The 12535-nt window shown below is 53.1% G+C and overlaps 1 protein-coding gene across 1 annotated transcript in view; it reads left to right on the top strand.

The window, feature by feature from the left end:
- ABTB3 (ankyrin repeat and BTB domain containing 3) overlaps positions 1 to 12535 on the top strand; it is a 108762-nt gene that overhangs the window by 11450 nt on the left and 84777 nt on the right. The window contains exons 2-4 of the mRNA XM_078856253.1: positions 1412 to 2274; positions 3129 to 3513; positions 6277 to 6490. Of these exons, the coding sequence (XP_078712379.1) occupies positions 1628 to 2274; positions 3129 to 3513; positions 6277 to 6490 (1246 nt within the window). The 5' untranslated portion in view covers positions 1412 to 1627. The remainder of the gene's footprint in view (positions 1 to 1411; positions 2275 to 3128; positions 3514 to 6276; positions 6491 to 12535) is intronic.

Raw genomic sequence — 12535 nt, 5'->3', positions numbered from 1 at the left:
CAAATTGGGGGGAGTGGCGGTGCAGCGGTTAGCGCGCTGCGCTACGAACCTGGCTCCCCCCCCCCGGTTCGATTCCCGTTCACGGCCGGGCGTGGTGCTGGCCACCCACCCACCCCCTTCGTGTGCCGTGCCGGCCTTCATAGGTGCTCGCCAACAGCACTTGCCCCAAAAGTCTGTTGAGGCTATACGGGGTGTCTCTGTCTTTGGTGTGTGCATGTGTGTATGCAGAGCTGTGTGGGTGTACAAAGGTGGGTGGGGGTGTTGTGTGTGTGTGTATTTAAAAGGTTCATTATATAGAGTGGAGTGTTTAGTGTGTGGGGGGAGTCTAGAGTTGTGTGTTTAACGTTCTTGTTGGTGGTTTAGAATTTGGCGTGTGCATCATGGCATGCAGGTGTGTTTGAACAGTTACGGTATAAACGGTGAATCTGTCTCTTTTGCGAATATGCACTCTGCTTTATAGTATTGCAAATTGTTTGATGGTATCAGAGCAGTGTGTATGTTTGGAAGTGCGTGATGTCTCGAGTTTAGCGGGACGTGTATGCCTATACGTGTAAGCTTGTATGTTTATGTTTGTGCACATATCACGGGGATGTATGTTTGGGCTGTATGTGTGTGCACGGGCTATATGATGGAGATGCGATTAGTACCATATCCTGCCCTTTAGTATATTGGCCCCCGCATGAGTGCGACGAATGCGTGGAAGAAGAAGACGGTCCTTCGTATGTTCTGTGAACTTGGCGTAGTTGAACGGTTACGAACTTTGGCGGGCTATATTTTCACGTTATATTTTCGCGGTATAATTTCACGGCTATATTTTCACGTCCTTCGTATGTTCTGTGAACTTGGCGTAGTTGAATGGTTACTAAATTTGGCGGGCTATATTTTCACGTTATCGCGTGGTTTCCCCCTCCCCCCCCCCCAGAAAAAATGTCAAGTTCGCTGTAGACAATTATTTTCTGCCGTACCAACTCATAACTTTCAAACAACGTGCAAAAACGTGCAAAACGACAAGCGTGTAATCTCCCCGCTCTCTAATGTGAAGGGTTGCACTAGCCTGCGCGATGTCCCAATGGGCACTTCGTTTCGTGGACACCTGTGAAAAAGAGCTTCAAGGCTCGTCGGATTCCTTCCAGTCTAAATAAAGATTCCGATTCTGATGGTAAAACTGTTCCCACGGGATCCGTGCAAAAGAGACACCTCTCAATGCGCCATCTCAACTGGATGAAAGCAAAGTCGCATCGTCCGCGTCAAATTACAACGTCCATGGTTGGAAATAAAATAAAACATAGACACGCAACAGCGCCGGATTTACAAAACCCACCCAACCCCACACCCGATGTTCGGTCACACTAAACAAGTTCGGAACGTGTGTGCGTGCGGGTGTGCGTGCGCACTCGTGTGTCAATTGCAGGATTACATGCAGGGCCAACAGAGGCGCGCTGGGACGTCTTACGACCAGAGCCGTTAAGAGCGTGCGGATTTAAACGGAACGTCCGGGGGGGAGGGCCACGCGTGCTTCCTCGCGCCGCTCACGAAGGGCCTAAGCGGCAGGGGAGGAGGTCGCCGGGACACCGTCGCTCGGCATCGCGGCGCGCTGGAGTTCCGCCGCGCTGGGGCTCCGCTTGGGATGGCCGGTTTGGACTGCCCCACTCCTCCGGTGCGCACCCTCGAGGACCTCACTCTGGACTCGGGCTACGGTGGCACGGGCGGCTCGTGCAGATCCCTCAGCTTCTCCTCGCTGCAGCGCGGCTCGCTTACCCACACGGCCCGCGGCGCCGGCGCCGGCAGCCCCGGGAACGGCGGCGGCGGCGGCACCGGCGGTAGCGCCGGGAAAATCGGCGGCGGGGGTGGTGGTGGCGGTGCCGCCCGTGCCGGTGGCGGAGGAATAAGCGGCGGCGGCGACGGCGGAGGCGGCGGCGCTGGCGGCGACGGCCCGGGTGTCGTCAGGGGCGTGGGAGGAGGAGGAGGAGACGGCTCGGCCGGGTCGCGCAGCGGCCACGGCAGCTGCGACACGGTGAACACGGCGCTCGCCGAGGAGGGCGAAGGCGCGGCGGGCCCCGCGGGGAACTGGACTCGCCTGCCCGGCTTGGAGGAGGAGGATGCCCCGTGGAACGTGCGTGACCTCGCGGTGACGCTGGCCCAGGGCAGGGCCCGCGAGGCCGTGGCGGCCGGGCGGGTTCCGCAGGACGTGGTGGCCCACCTGTCGTCGATGGCCGGCGTGGCGCTGGTGCGGCTGGCTCGCGAGGCCCAGAGGCTCAGCCTCGTCTATGCCAGGTGAGCGCCGTCGGTTGCTTTTGCCCGCTTTTTTGGTTTTACTTGCATCGCTTAGGTCGCCCGTTGTGCGTCGATGTATAATGTGTAAATAGTGCAAAAGTTGTTGACATGCTGTTTTGCCTCTCATCAAGTTGTTATAATGACACTGTCTGCAACGGATAATGTTATTGTCGTTGAGGTGCGTTGAGCTGGAGGCATGGGGAGTGTGTGTCACATTACCATTGCTCTCGCTTACTCACGGTTTGTATTTGTATTCATGTCTTCCTGTCAGTTCGCATGCGTGTTGTCAGCCTGACATATCTGTGTCTGCGTGCCTCGGTATCAGTCTGTCTGTGTGTGCATGCCTGTGGGGAGCCGTTGCGTAGTGGTTAGCGCACTGTGCCACAAACCTGGAATACCCGAGTGCGATTCCAGCTCGCGACCAACATAGGCGACGATTATCTGAACGGGTCCTGGACGTCCCTTAGGTCGACCCAGCCATGAATGAGTGCCTGGTGTGGTGCTGGCCACCCACCCCTCCGTGTGCCGTGCCAGCACTTCATAGGCTGGTACGGCCTATGAAAAGGACTAGCACGGTTGGCTACGCATAGGTGCGAAAGAAGTTCTACATACGCAGGTGTTCGCTAACAGCACTTGCACAAATAATCTGGTGTAGGCTATACGGGGGACATTTGTCTTTTCCCGTCCAATTCGTGCGTGTAAACGATTCGCCCGCCCTTTTCGCAATTTTGACGAAACCGTTACGGTTTTGGTCCAAAAAAATTTTCAATTCAAATCTCTACCCCCCCATAAAAAAAACCCGCCACGAACACGAACTCATTAAACCCCCGTGTTGACCCCCTTCCTTCCCGCAGGTGCACGCGGCACGAGGTGGAGAGCGCGGCGCGCGTCGTGCTGTCCCGCTCGCTGGCCGACGCGTGCCTGGCCGGGGCGGCCCGCGCCCTCTCGCTCTACGGCCTGAGCGGCGGCGAGCGCGGCTGGCGCGGCAAGGCGGAGCGCTGCGGCCTCTCGCTGCCCGTGGGGCGGCTCCACCGCTGGATGGCGGAGGCGCGCGTGGCGGCGCGCGTGCACGAGCACGCGGCCATCGCGCTCGCCGCCTGCGTCGAGGCCCTGGTGGACGAGGTGGCGGTGCGGGCGCTGGCCGCTTGCGCCGTCGGGGACGACGACGACGACGAGGAGGCGGCGGCGGCGGCGGAAACGACTGTGGGCCAGGACGGGGTGCACGAGAAGAAAGAGGAGGTACGCTTCGATGAGTTCCCCCGTCGTCGCTGCGACGTGATTGGCTCGAGCTGCGTTGGCTTCCGGTTGCCGAACTAATGCAGCCGTTGCACGCAAAGTGCTCGCCGCAAACGAACCACGATACCTTCCGATCTCGTCAAGGAGTGTAAACCATCACGCGAGCTCCAGTCATCCTCGCAGAAGCAGCGGATTTTGGCTGACCGTCGAACAAAGACGGTGGTCATCGCATCGCACTCTTTCAGATCGGCTTCTATGGAACGCTCTTCCGATATTAGGAAGCCACTGGAGCTATTAATTTTTAAATCTAGATTGAAAACTCATTTATGTGGAACTGCTTTTGTATTTAGTTTTCGTGTCCTTCCCCGCACCTCCGATTAGCACGGTTGGCTACGTACAGTGCAAAATAAGTTCAACACACATACCTACATACGTGTAGGAGCCATGTTTTTTTTTCAATTCCCGGCTCATTAGAATCTGTTAAAATAATACCACTTTCCTCTTCATCACAAAGTTGACATCGCTATGCCTACGGGTATGACCACTTCTGGTGCCATAGGTATTGAGTATGAAGTCATGCTATTACAGCTGCAGGTATCATGATCCTCATTATCAGGGGTGATCTATGCACCGCAGGCTCAAGGCCTTCCCAAGGCGTCGCCATCTCTCTTGGACTTGCGCTGCAACCAATCCTAGCTCCTGCCCACGAGTTGATCCCCTCTCTCCGTCGCCCCAGTGGACGTTGCATATCGTGAGCTTTAGGTAGAGATGTTAACTACCTCGCCTGGTATGCAGAAGGTCGTGGGTTCGATCCTGACCCTGATGGCTGCTGCTGTATATTTGGAGTTTGCACGTCTCTCTCTCTCTCCCCGTGGTCACGTGGATTTTTCTCCGGGTCCTCCGGTTTTTCCCTCCACATTTGAAACATGTCCACACATTAGTGGCCAGGTTGCTTCTGAAAAAGAGCTATATAGCTCAGTGGGCCCTACCTGGTAAATTAAAAATAGTTTAATCGTTTAGTTTAGTTTAGTTTTCATCAATCAATGAATGGTTGCATCATTCCTTCCCCTATTACTACATAAACAGACACACGCATGTTATTGTGTATAATTGATAGGAGTTCCGTTGCGTTTACCCCCCCCCACCTCTACAAGTTACAACGTGCAGAGCAAAGTGCCGATGGGCTCAATCGGCCACACGCAAACAGAGAGATTGTTGCGGCAAGTGCTGTCAGCGGGCACCTTCGAATGCCAGCGCGGCACAAGATGGCTTGGTGTGGTGGGCACCACAACCCAGGCGACTCATTTTTAAGGCTGAGTCGACCTCGGGGAGGAACAGGACCGTTTCATATGTTCGCCGCCAATGTTGGCTGTGAGCCGGAATCGAATCGCGATTGTTGTGTTCGTGGCGCATCGCGTCGACTGCCACAGCACTGCGGACGTGCGTGTGTAGTGTGTGTGGTGTCTGTGCGTGTGTGGTGTGGTGTCTGTGTGTAGTGTGTGTGGTGTCTGTGCGTGTGTAGTGTGGTGTCTGTGTGTGGGAACGGTAGTGTAGTGGTTAGCGCACTGCACTACGAACCCGGTGACCCGAGTTCGACTCCCGCTCACAGCCAACACAAGTGACGATTATCTGAACCAGGTCCTGGGCCTCCCCGAGGTCGACTCGGCCTCAAATGAGTACCTGGTGCAGTATGAAAATATTGCTACTCAGGAGACAAAGGCAGCCGGGCGTGGTCGCTGGCCACCCACCCCCTCAGCTGCCATGCTGGCCTTCATAGGTGCTCGCTAACAGCACTTGCCCAAACAGTCTGTTCAGGCTATATGGGGAGGATCTTTGTTTTTTTTGGGTGTCTGTGTGCCACATGGATCGGCCTCAGATTAGATCATCCTCGCTCATGGGTGTGGGTCTTCGCCTTGGCATCGTTTGCTCACCAGCGGAATCCCCACACCCTGTGCTTCCTTTCTTGGGATTGGCTCGCGTCGACGCGGTGCACTTGGGCGACGTGCAGAGGGAAAACGTTTAACTTATTTGACCTTCTGCTCGCGCCTTTTGCTCTGTTATCACCGGCAAATGTAAGAATATCTTTCACAGCGGCGCCGTACGCATTTCGTCAGCTGTCGACGTCATCCTTTGAGAAAATTCCCTCGAATGTGGCCGATATCGTCACGCCCCGGAAGCAAAGCAGGGCTCAGTCTGGATTTGCCTGACCTGCCCTTGGAAGGGCAACTGCCATGCATAACAGGTGTTATAGGCTGCTGCGGGGCTTTTGTTGTGTGTTGGAGAGAGCAGTGCAAAAACATCCATTGTTGTACTGTACTTCTATGCCCAAACTATGCTCCCTGCTTGAACCAGCATGGTGAACTATGGTCATAACCCCCCCACCCCACATATGACTGACATAGCACAGAGGCCCTCATCCAGCAAACGGTTACAGGGCTGTGTGGGTACACTTTTGTCATTATTACTGTTATCATCATTGTTCCTAGTACGGTATTATATAAACACGACAAGGCACGATGGCACCTAGCGTTCCCCCAGTCTGTTATTGATTCTACACAAAGTGTGGGGAGGCCCGCATCCAGCAGTGGATTGACGAAGGGCTTTACACGTACACGGACGACTTACTCTAAAACGTCCCCGCCGTGTTAAAAACCCTCCCCCCACAACTCCACCCCGCGATTACTGTCGAATGATTCTCGCGACGACGATGACGATGGCGACGATCGTTCAAGGTTTTGTTTTGTTTGTCGGCGCAAACCGTTTCAGCTGCCCGCCCACCACTACCACCGCCGCTACAACCACAGCTACCACCGTGGAGGAGGAGGAGGAGGGGGATCTGGGTCTGGAGGATCGGCCCACCGGCGTCGCCGTGGTAGGCCGCTATGCCCCGAGGCGCTGGACGCAGCTGTGGGAAACGACCCGGAGCTCTACGGACTCCTCCAGCCGTACGAGCATCTGATCTGCGGGAGGAACGCACACGGTGAGTCGCTCCGGAGGGAGCCGTGGGGCGGGGGGCGCCACGGTGGTGAGATGTTAACTGCCTCGCCTGGTATGCGGGAGGTTGTGGGTTCGATCCCGATTGCGTACCGATACCCTGCTGCATATTTGGAGTTTGTGGTGTCTTTCTCTCTTTCTTCCCGCGGTCGTGTGGATTTTTCTCCGGGTCCTCCGTTTTTTCCCCTCCACATTTGTAAATGTGCGTGTAGAGTATTGGGCTGCTATGGATTTCCACTTGATGATAAGCCACTTCGTTGAGCTGTCGTTTGTGGCCAGGTAACTTCTGAAAAGTTACTTGAAAAGTTACTTTAAAAAGTTTTTTAGTTTATCACCAGCTGCGTGCTGGTCTCCTCTGTGTGTGTTTGTGGGTGACTATGTTCGCGGATTTAGTGTTTCCCCCCCTTCCCCCGCACATCACACGCGTAGCTTTCGTCCGGGCACTCCGGCTTTCGCCCAAAGGATCAGATGATATACCATTTGCACGCAAAATAAATAGTTGATTGTCACACTCAAGACTCGTTGCATGCCTCGTAAGCGATAGCATCGATTGATTAATCAATCATTCGTTACTCAACTATTGTCTGTTGTGTATGCATGTGTATGTATGTATCTGGTCATTCCGTCCGTCTGTTGGGTTCTGTCGGCGTATTTCCTTGTTTATCCATGCGTCTGGCTGTGATTTTGAGCCTTCGTTTCCTCTTGCTCCATTCATCCCAATATCGATGGCCCCTGCCGTCACCTCTCGCGTCTCAAGACACAATGGCAGGAAAGTTCACCTCGCCAACTGCGGAGATAACAACCGCAGAGTGGAGGGAGCAAACCTGAAGCATTACGAAAAACACATTGCGGTTGTGTATGTCACGAAAAACACATTACGAAAAAAACAACGAGCGCTTTTTTTTGTTCCGAAGTTCCCTCCACGCTTTTCATTGTCGTCTTGCACACAGCTTAGAAGAATAACAACTTATCCACGATTGAAGCCATGCAAATAACAGCTTCAGGCGAGGCCGAATACATTTCCTCCGCCGCCGTCGCCGCCGCTGCTAGAGCTGCTGTCTCGAGTTTCAATTTGTGAAGTTGGCATTGCTTCATGGCGTACCCGGCGGTGTGTTGAGAACTCAGATGTTCCTGTTCGGTTTTCCCACTCGCGGAGGCAATGGCCAGATCCGACGTGGGTCGTGCTGGGTGCGCTTCACCGTTTTCGGGGGGGGGGGGGGTGGTGGAAGTCAGCTCGAGAGCTCTCGGGCAAATGTTGATGTCGGTCCCCGCGGCGTGGCTGCTGCTGCTGCCGCTTCTGCCTTCCCATTCGTCTGTGGGTTCCTCCTCGCTCCTCTCAGCCGTTCTCTTTTTTTTTACGATCAGTGGAAACAAGAAGCTGCTCGGTGTAGTCGGCACTTTGCTTCGTTCATCATTTCGTAATTTTTTTTATTTTTTTATTTTTTATTTTGCTTTATGTAAACCCCCACCTCTCGCTCACTCTCTCGCTCACTCAGTCTCTCGCTCTCTCTCTCACTCTCTCTCTCGTTCTGCACGCAGCCCTTCTCGCAGTCCTTCTCGCAGTCCGACGGCCTCCGACGGGTAGCTCATATCAGCATGCAGAGCTCCCCGTCATCTGCCACCGAGCACACGGCCGTTCTCTCTCTCGCCACCAGAGCGAGCGAATACCGTGCAGCGTGTTACAAGTTAAAGCGTCTATTATTATTATTATTCAAGGACAGCACAGTGGTGCAAGATACAACAAGGCACAAAGGGAATGGGATAGGGGGTGGGGGGGGGCTATGGGAGAGCGGAGAAAATCATTTTAGAGAGGGCGGAAAAAAGAGGAGAAAAGGTGGACAGGGATCTATGGAGAGAGTGGGTTATATGGAGAGACATGCTGAGAGATTTTGGAGAGAATAAGATACAGAGAGGTGTGTCCATCATCTTACTGGGAAGGTACATCGGGGGTGGGTGAGGTGTAAATAGAGAGAATTGGCGGTCAGGCTTAGAACATCAAACACTTCGGGACCTTTCTTGATAACAAGCAAAGTGGCTAATGTCACAAGCCGACCATCGCCGTCGTGCTGGAGGTCACTCTCGTGGCACGGTTATTACGAGCTCCCTGAGCTGACTGGGCGTGTGAGTGACCTGTCCCCCACAATGCACCGAGCAAGTGTCAGGGGTGAGTGTGGTTCCAGCTTCACGTTCTGGGTCCACATTCTTCCCTGCGCAGTGTTTATTGCTTGCCTGCCTGTCGAGTTCTTTATTCATTTTTTTGTTTCTAATTATACAGTCGTGTTGTTTATTTATTCAAATGAAGGGGGACTCGGGGGGTGGGGTGCAGTGGTCATTGCATCATGCTATGCACCCGGCCAACTGATTTGATTCCTGGCTACTGCTAACATCGTGGCTAACATAGTGGCGTAGTGTTATATGAACTCATCCTGCAACTGTTGGCCCTTCACTAAATCGCCCCAAACAGTGCGAGGAAGTACGGCCAAAAAAAAAACCTCTTACAACCAACTCGCAATGGGGAGGCCTTCATCCAGCAGTGGATTGACAAAGCACTGTAAATTCTTCCCATGGGGTATTTATTCCTGATTAGTTTACAAGTGTTTTGCTCCCGCCATAGGAATGTGGAACTGTTACCTCTGGCTCAGGGCTGTCAGCAGCAGATGAACACCACCTCAGTGCACAATCGAGCCGGAAATCACTTGGGCTTTGAGCTACGTGAGCCGGGTAGGCTGATCTTGTGAGTTATTGTAAACGTCTCAAGCTGTCTATCTGTTCCCCTTGATGTTCCTTTGTTCTTTGTGTTCTATCTCAACATTTCTGCTTCCAATTCTATGCTGGTTTTTTTTCTCCCTCTCTCTTTCTCTCCAAAAAACACGATGCTGGCCGCACATTCCAGCTCCGTATTTCGGATCTTTAATTTTTTTTCTCTGTATCCAAAGATATGTCGACTTCCCATTTCAGCCTTCTGGCTTCCCGCGGCCAAGGTGGCCCCCGCGTACTCCCAATATGAACCCACCGAGCTTGTTTCTTCCCCCCCCCCCCCCCCCGTGGCGTTACATCAAAGGCCGTGCGGTGCCCTGCACGTGACGGAGAGGTGTGAGATATCGACGGCATTCAGTTGCACACTGCTGAATGCCTGCATGCAAGTCACACCAGCTGTGTTGGAAGGAGTATATCGGGGGGGGGGGGGGGGTGGAGGGAGTGTTCAAAGATTCAATAAGTGTGTTGAGATTGTACATATGTGTCGTACGTTGAACTTCTTTTGCATCATACGTCACCAACCATTGCGGGGGGGGGGGGGGGGGAACAAACTGAACATAATAAGCAGTTTTGAAGAAAGTGAGTTTTCAATCTAGATTTTAATGCATAGCTCCGGTGGATTCGTGATATCGAGATTTGTGGGAGATGTGAAATAAGATGCGTTGATCTCTTTATATTTTCTCCCCTTTATTCCACTGGGGATTTTTCTATGAAAGAATCGTTCCTCTATATTATGAAGCCACCATTCCGTTTCGCATTTCTTTCATGTTCTGATTTTATTTGGCTCCGAACTTCCCCTGTGTTTTCGGCGCAACTGGTTCACTTTACGATCCGCCGAACATTTCGCCTTCATTGTGAGAATCAAACTTCCTCACTACTAACATTCATACCATAAGTCCTATTTGTATAGCACGCGTGGCGTTCGTGCAGCGAGTCTCAAATGAGTGTCTGGTCTCGCTAGTCTCTGTCAACAGCCTTGAGCCAGGAGTGCAAACTCCACATTCCCATGACAAGAACCGGTTAATGCTTAGAACAACGTTTGTCCACGTCTCAAGTGGTCATGCAGAACGTGGGTGAGTTTATTCGTGCTAGCGCATCACGGACCTGACACAGTGAACAGACCCAAAATAAGCCCACGGGTATGTAAGTCAGAACTGCAGCATGCCGGGAGTACTGTCGTTAATCGACTGCAGTGGTTTGCGTTCGATTGCCATCCGCTCTGTCGACTCCGCCGCTCCTGGACCAACGTCGAGCCTACTTTTTCCTCTGGCCCTGGCCGTGTAGAACAAACACGCGCGACGTAGTTCTGGACAGTTTCTCGCGATGCGGCCACGTTTCGATGCTCTGAGAATTCAAATCGTATTGTGATCCGCCCCACCCCACGATCGGGATTTGAACTCGCAGCCCGTAGATTACGATCGGCGGAACCCTCTAAACCTCGCCACAACCCGACCGTGCAACGGCTTCTCATCTCTCTGCCTCCGATATTCCTGCCTTGACGCTGCGACTCTACATTCCATCTCCTTCTGTGCTGTGCTCCCGAGATTTCATTTCCACGTTGCTTTTCGCTTTAAGAACACCCTCCTCCTCCTCCTCCCACCCACCCACCTTCCCCCCGTTCTGGTTGCGTCTATTTTCCTTGGCTGGGAGAACACTCGGCAGCCTTGTACGGCACCTCCTCCTCCTTTCCGTCTCCGCCACCACCAACCCACCACCACCACCGCCGCCGCCACGCGCGCAATTTAGCACCGAGGTGTGCGTGGTAGCACTGTGGCAGCCAGTAGGCGAACTGTGCCAGCTTCGGGAGGGGGGGCTGGATATAAGCACGGACCCTTGGGAGCAAGCTTACTCATCAAAGTAATGTGGCGTCTATCTGATGCCACAAGTGTAATGCTTATATCAAACCTGTGCTTGTATAACAAACTAAAAACAAGACATGTTCAGCAATAACACTGTGGCCTTGAAAGGAACAATGTATAATAGGCAACGTTTTGGGCAAATGGCTCTTCTTCACACCATGTCTCAGGCGATGGTCCTTCTTGATAGCATAGCAGAGTTTAATGCGCTAAGAAGATGAATAAGAGCCATTGCCCGAAACGTCAATCATTATCCATTCTGGCTTCTTTAGACGACACACGCTGTCATTGTTATTTGTGCTATTCCACCGCCGCCAACACAAACAGCCACATCTTAGAGCGTCTGGATGAGGTGTTGTGCCGTGTCATTGCCACCCCCGCCCCCCCCCGCGATTGTGCCGCCGTCTCCAGCAAGTGCACGATTGTGACGCGCACGGGAAGGGTGGAGAGGCAGAGGAAGGGAGATGAACCGCCGCGGGTGATTGGGTGAACGGGCGATGGAAGGAGCAGCAGAGAGACGCACACTCATCGCCAGTCATTGAGCTAGCAGTTGCAATGAAGTAGCGATGATTCACGAGAAGGATGAAGATGATGCATAGCTTCCATGTGGGGGTAGGTTGACGATCTGGGCACTGATCCACCTAAAGTGCAGCAAATAACTGCGTCGATCGCCACAAAGTCATCGTCTTGCGTGAGATCGCAATGCCTGGTGTGCTTTACTTCAATAGCCCTTTCACCTGTGCATTATTGCCGCTTCATATTTGGAATTCTATTCATGAGCAAGTGTTTAGACGTGAGCAGTCACTGCGCGGAAACACGCATGCACATACATATATATAATAACTTGCATGGATATTCTTCGAGTCAGGCTACGATGCCTTAATCATTTGTTAGGGTTCAGCCTTAATGATGCCCGAGGCCCCCGTTCAGCCTAAGGCACCGTTAGAATTCCTTGGGTGAGATCTTCAATGCCAACATCCAGTAGTTAAGTGACAATCATCATAAGAAGATTGCGGTGTGCACTGTTATTGTCACTCTTGTGTGTCCTGCTGCAAACCCTTTCTCTCTTTTTTCATATCTGGGTCTGTTTCGTTTCCTCTCTTCGTGTCTGTTTCATGTCTCACAGTCTGCCCCCCCCCCTCCTCCTCCCGCCACCCTGTCTGTGTGTAAGCGCGTGTCAATCTGTGTCCCAGTGTCTGTTGCTCCGTGCATCTCACGCCTTTCTCTCTCTCGTCGTCGTCGTCGTCTCTGCGTTTGTTTTCCTGTCTCTTTGTCCACGTCCGCTCGTCTGTGTCTCGCTGTGTGTCTGTGTGTCTCTCTCTCTCTGGGCAGGAAACCCTCTTTGCCCTACACACGTCTACGCTTTTTTTTCTCTCATTGCCTCTCTGCATTGCGTTTTCTTGTCCCGGTCCACATCC

The sequence above is a fragment of the Lampetra fluviatilis genome, chromosome 5, assembly GCF_964198595.1.
Source record: "Lampetra fluviatilis chromosome 5, kcLamFluv1.1, whole genome shotgun sequence".
Taxonomy (NCBI): Eukaryota; Metazoa; Chordata; class Hyperoartia; order Petromyzontiformes; family Petromyzontidae; genus Lampetra; species Lampetra fluviatilis.
This window is presented reverse-complemented; position numbering and strand designations above follow the sequence as displayed.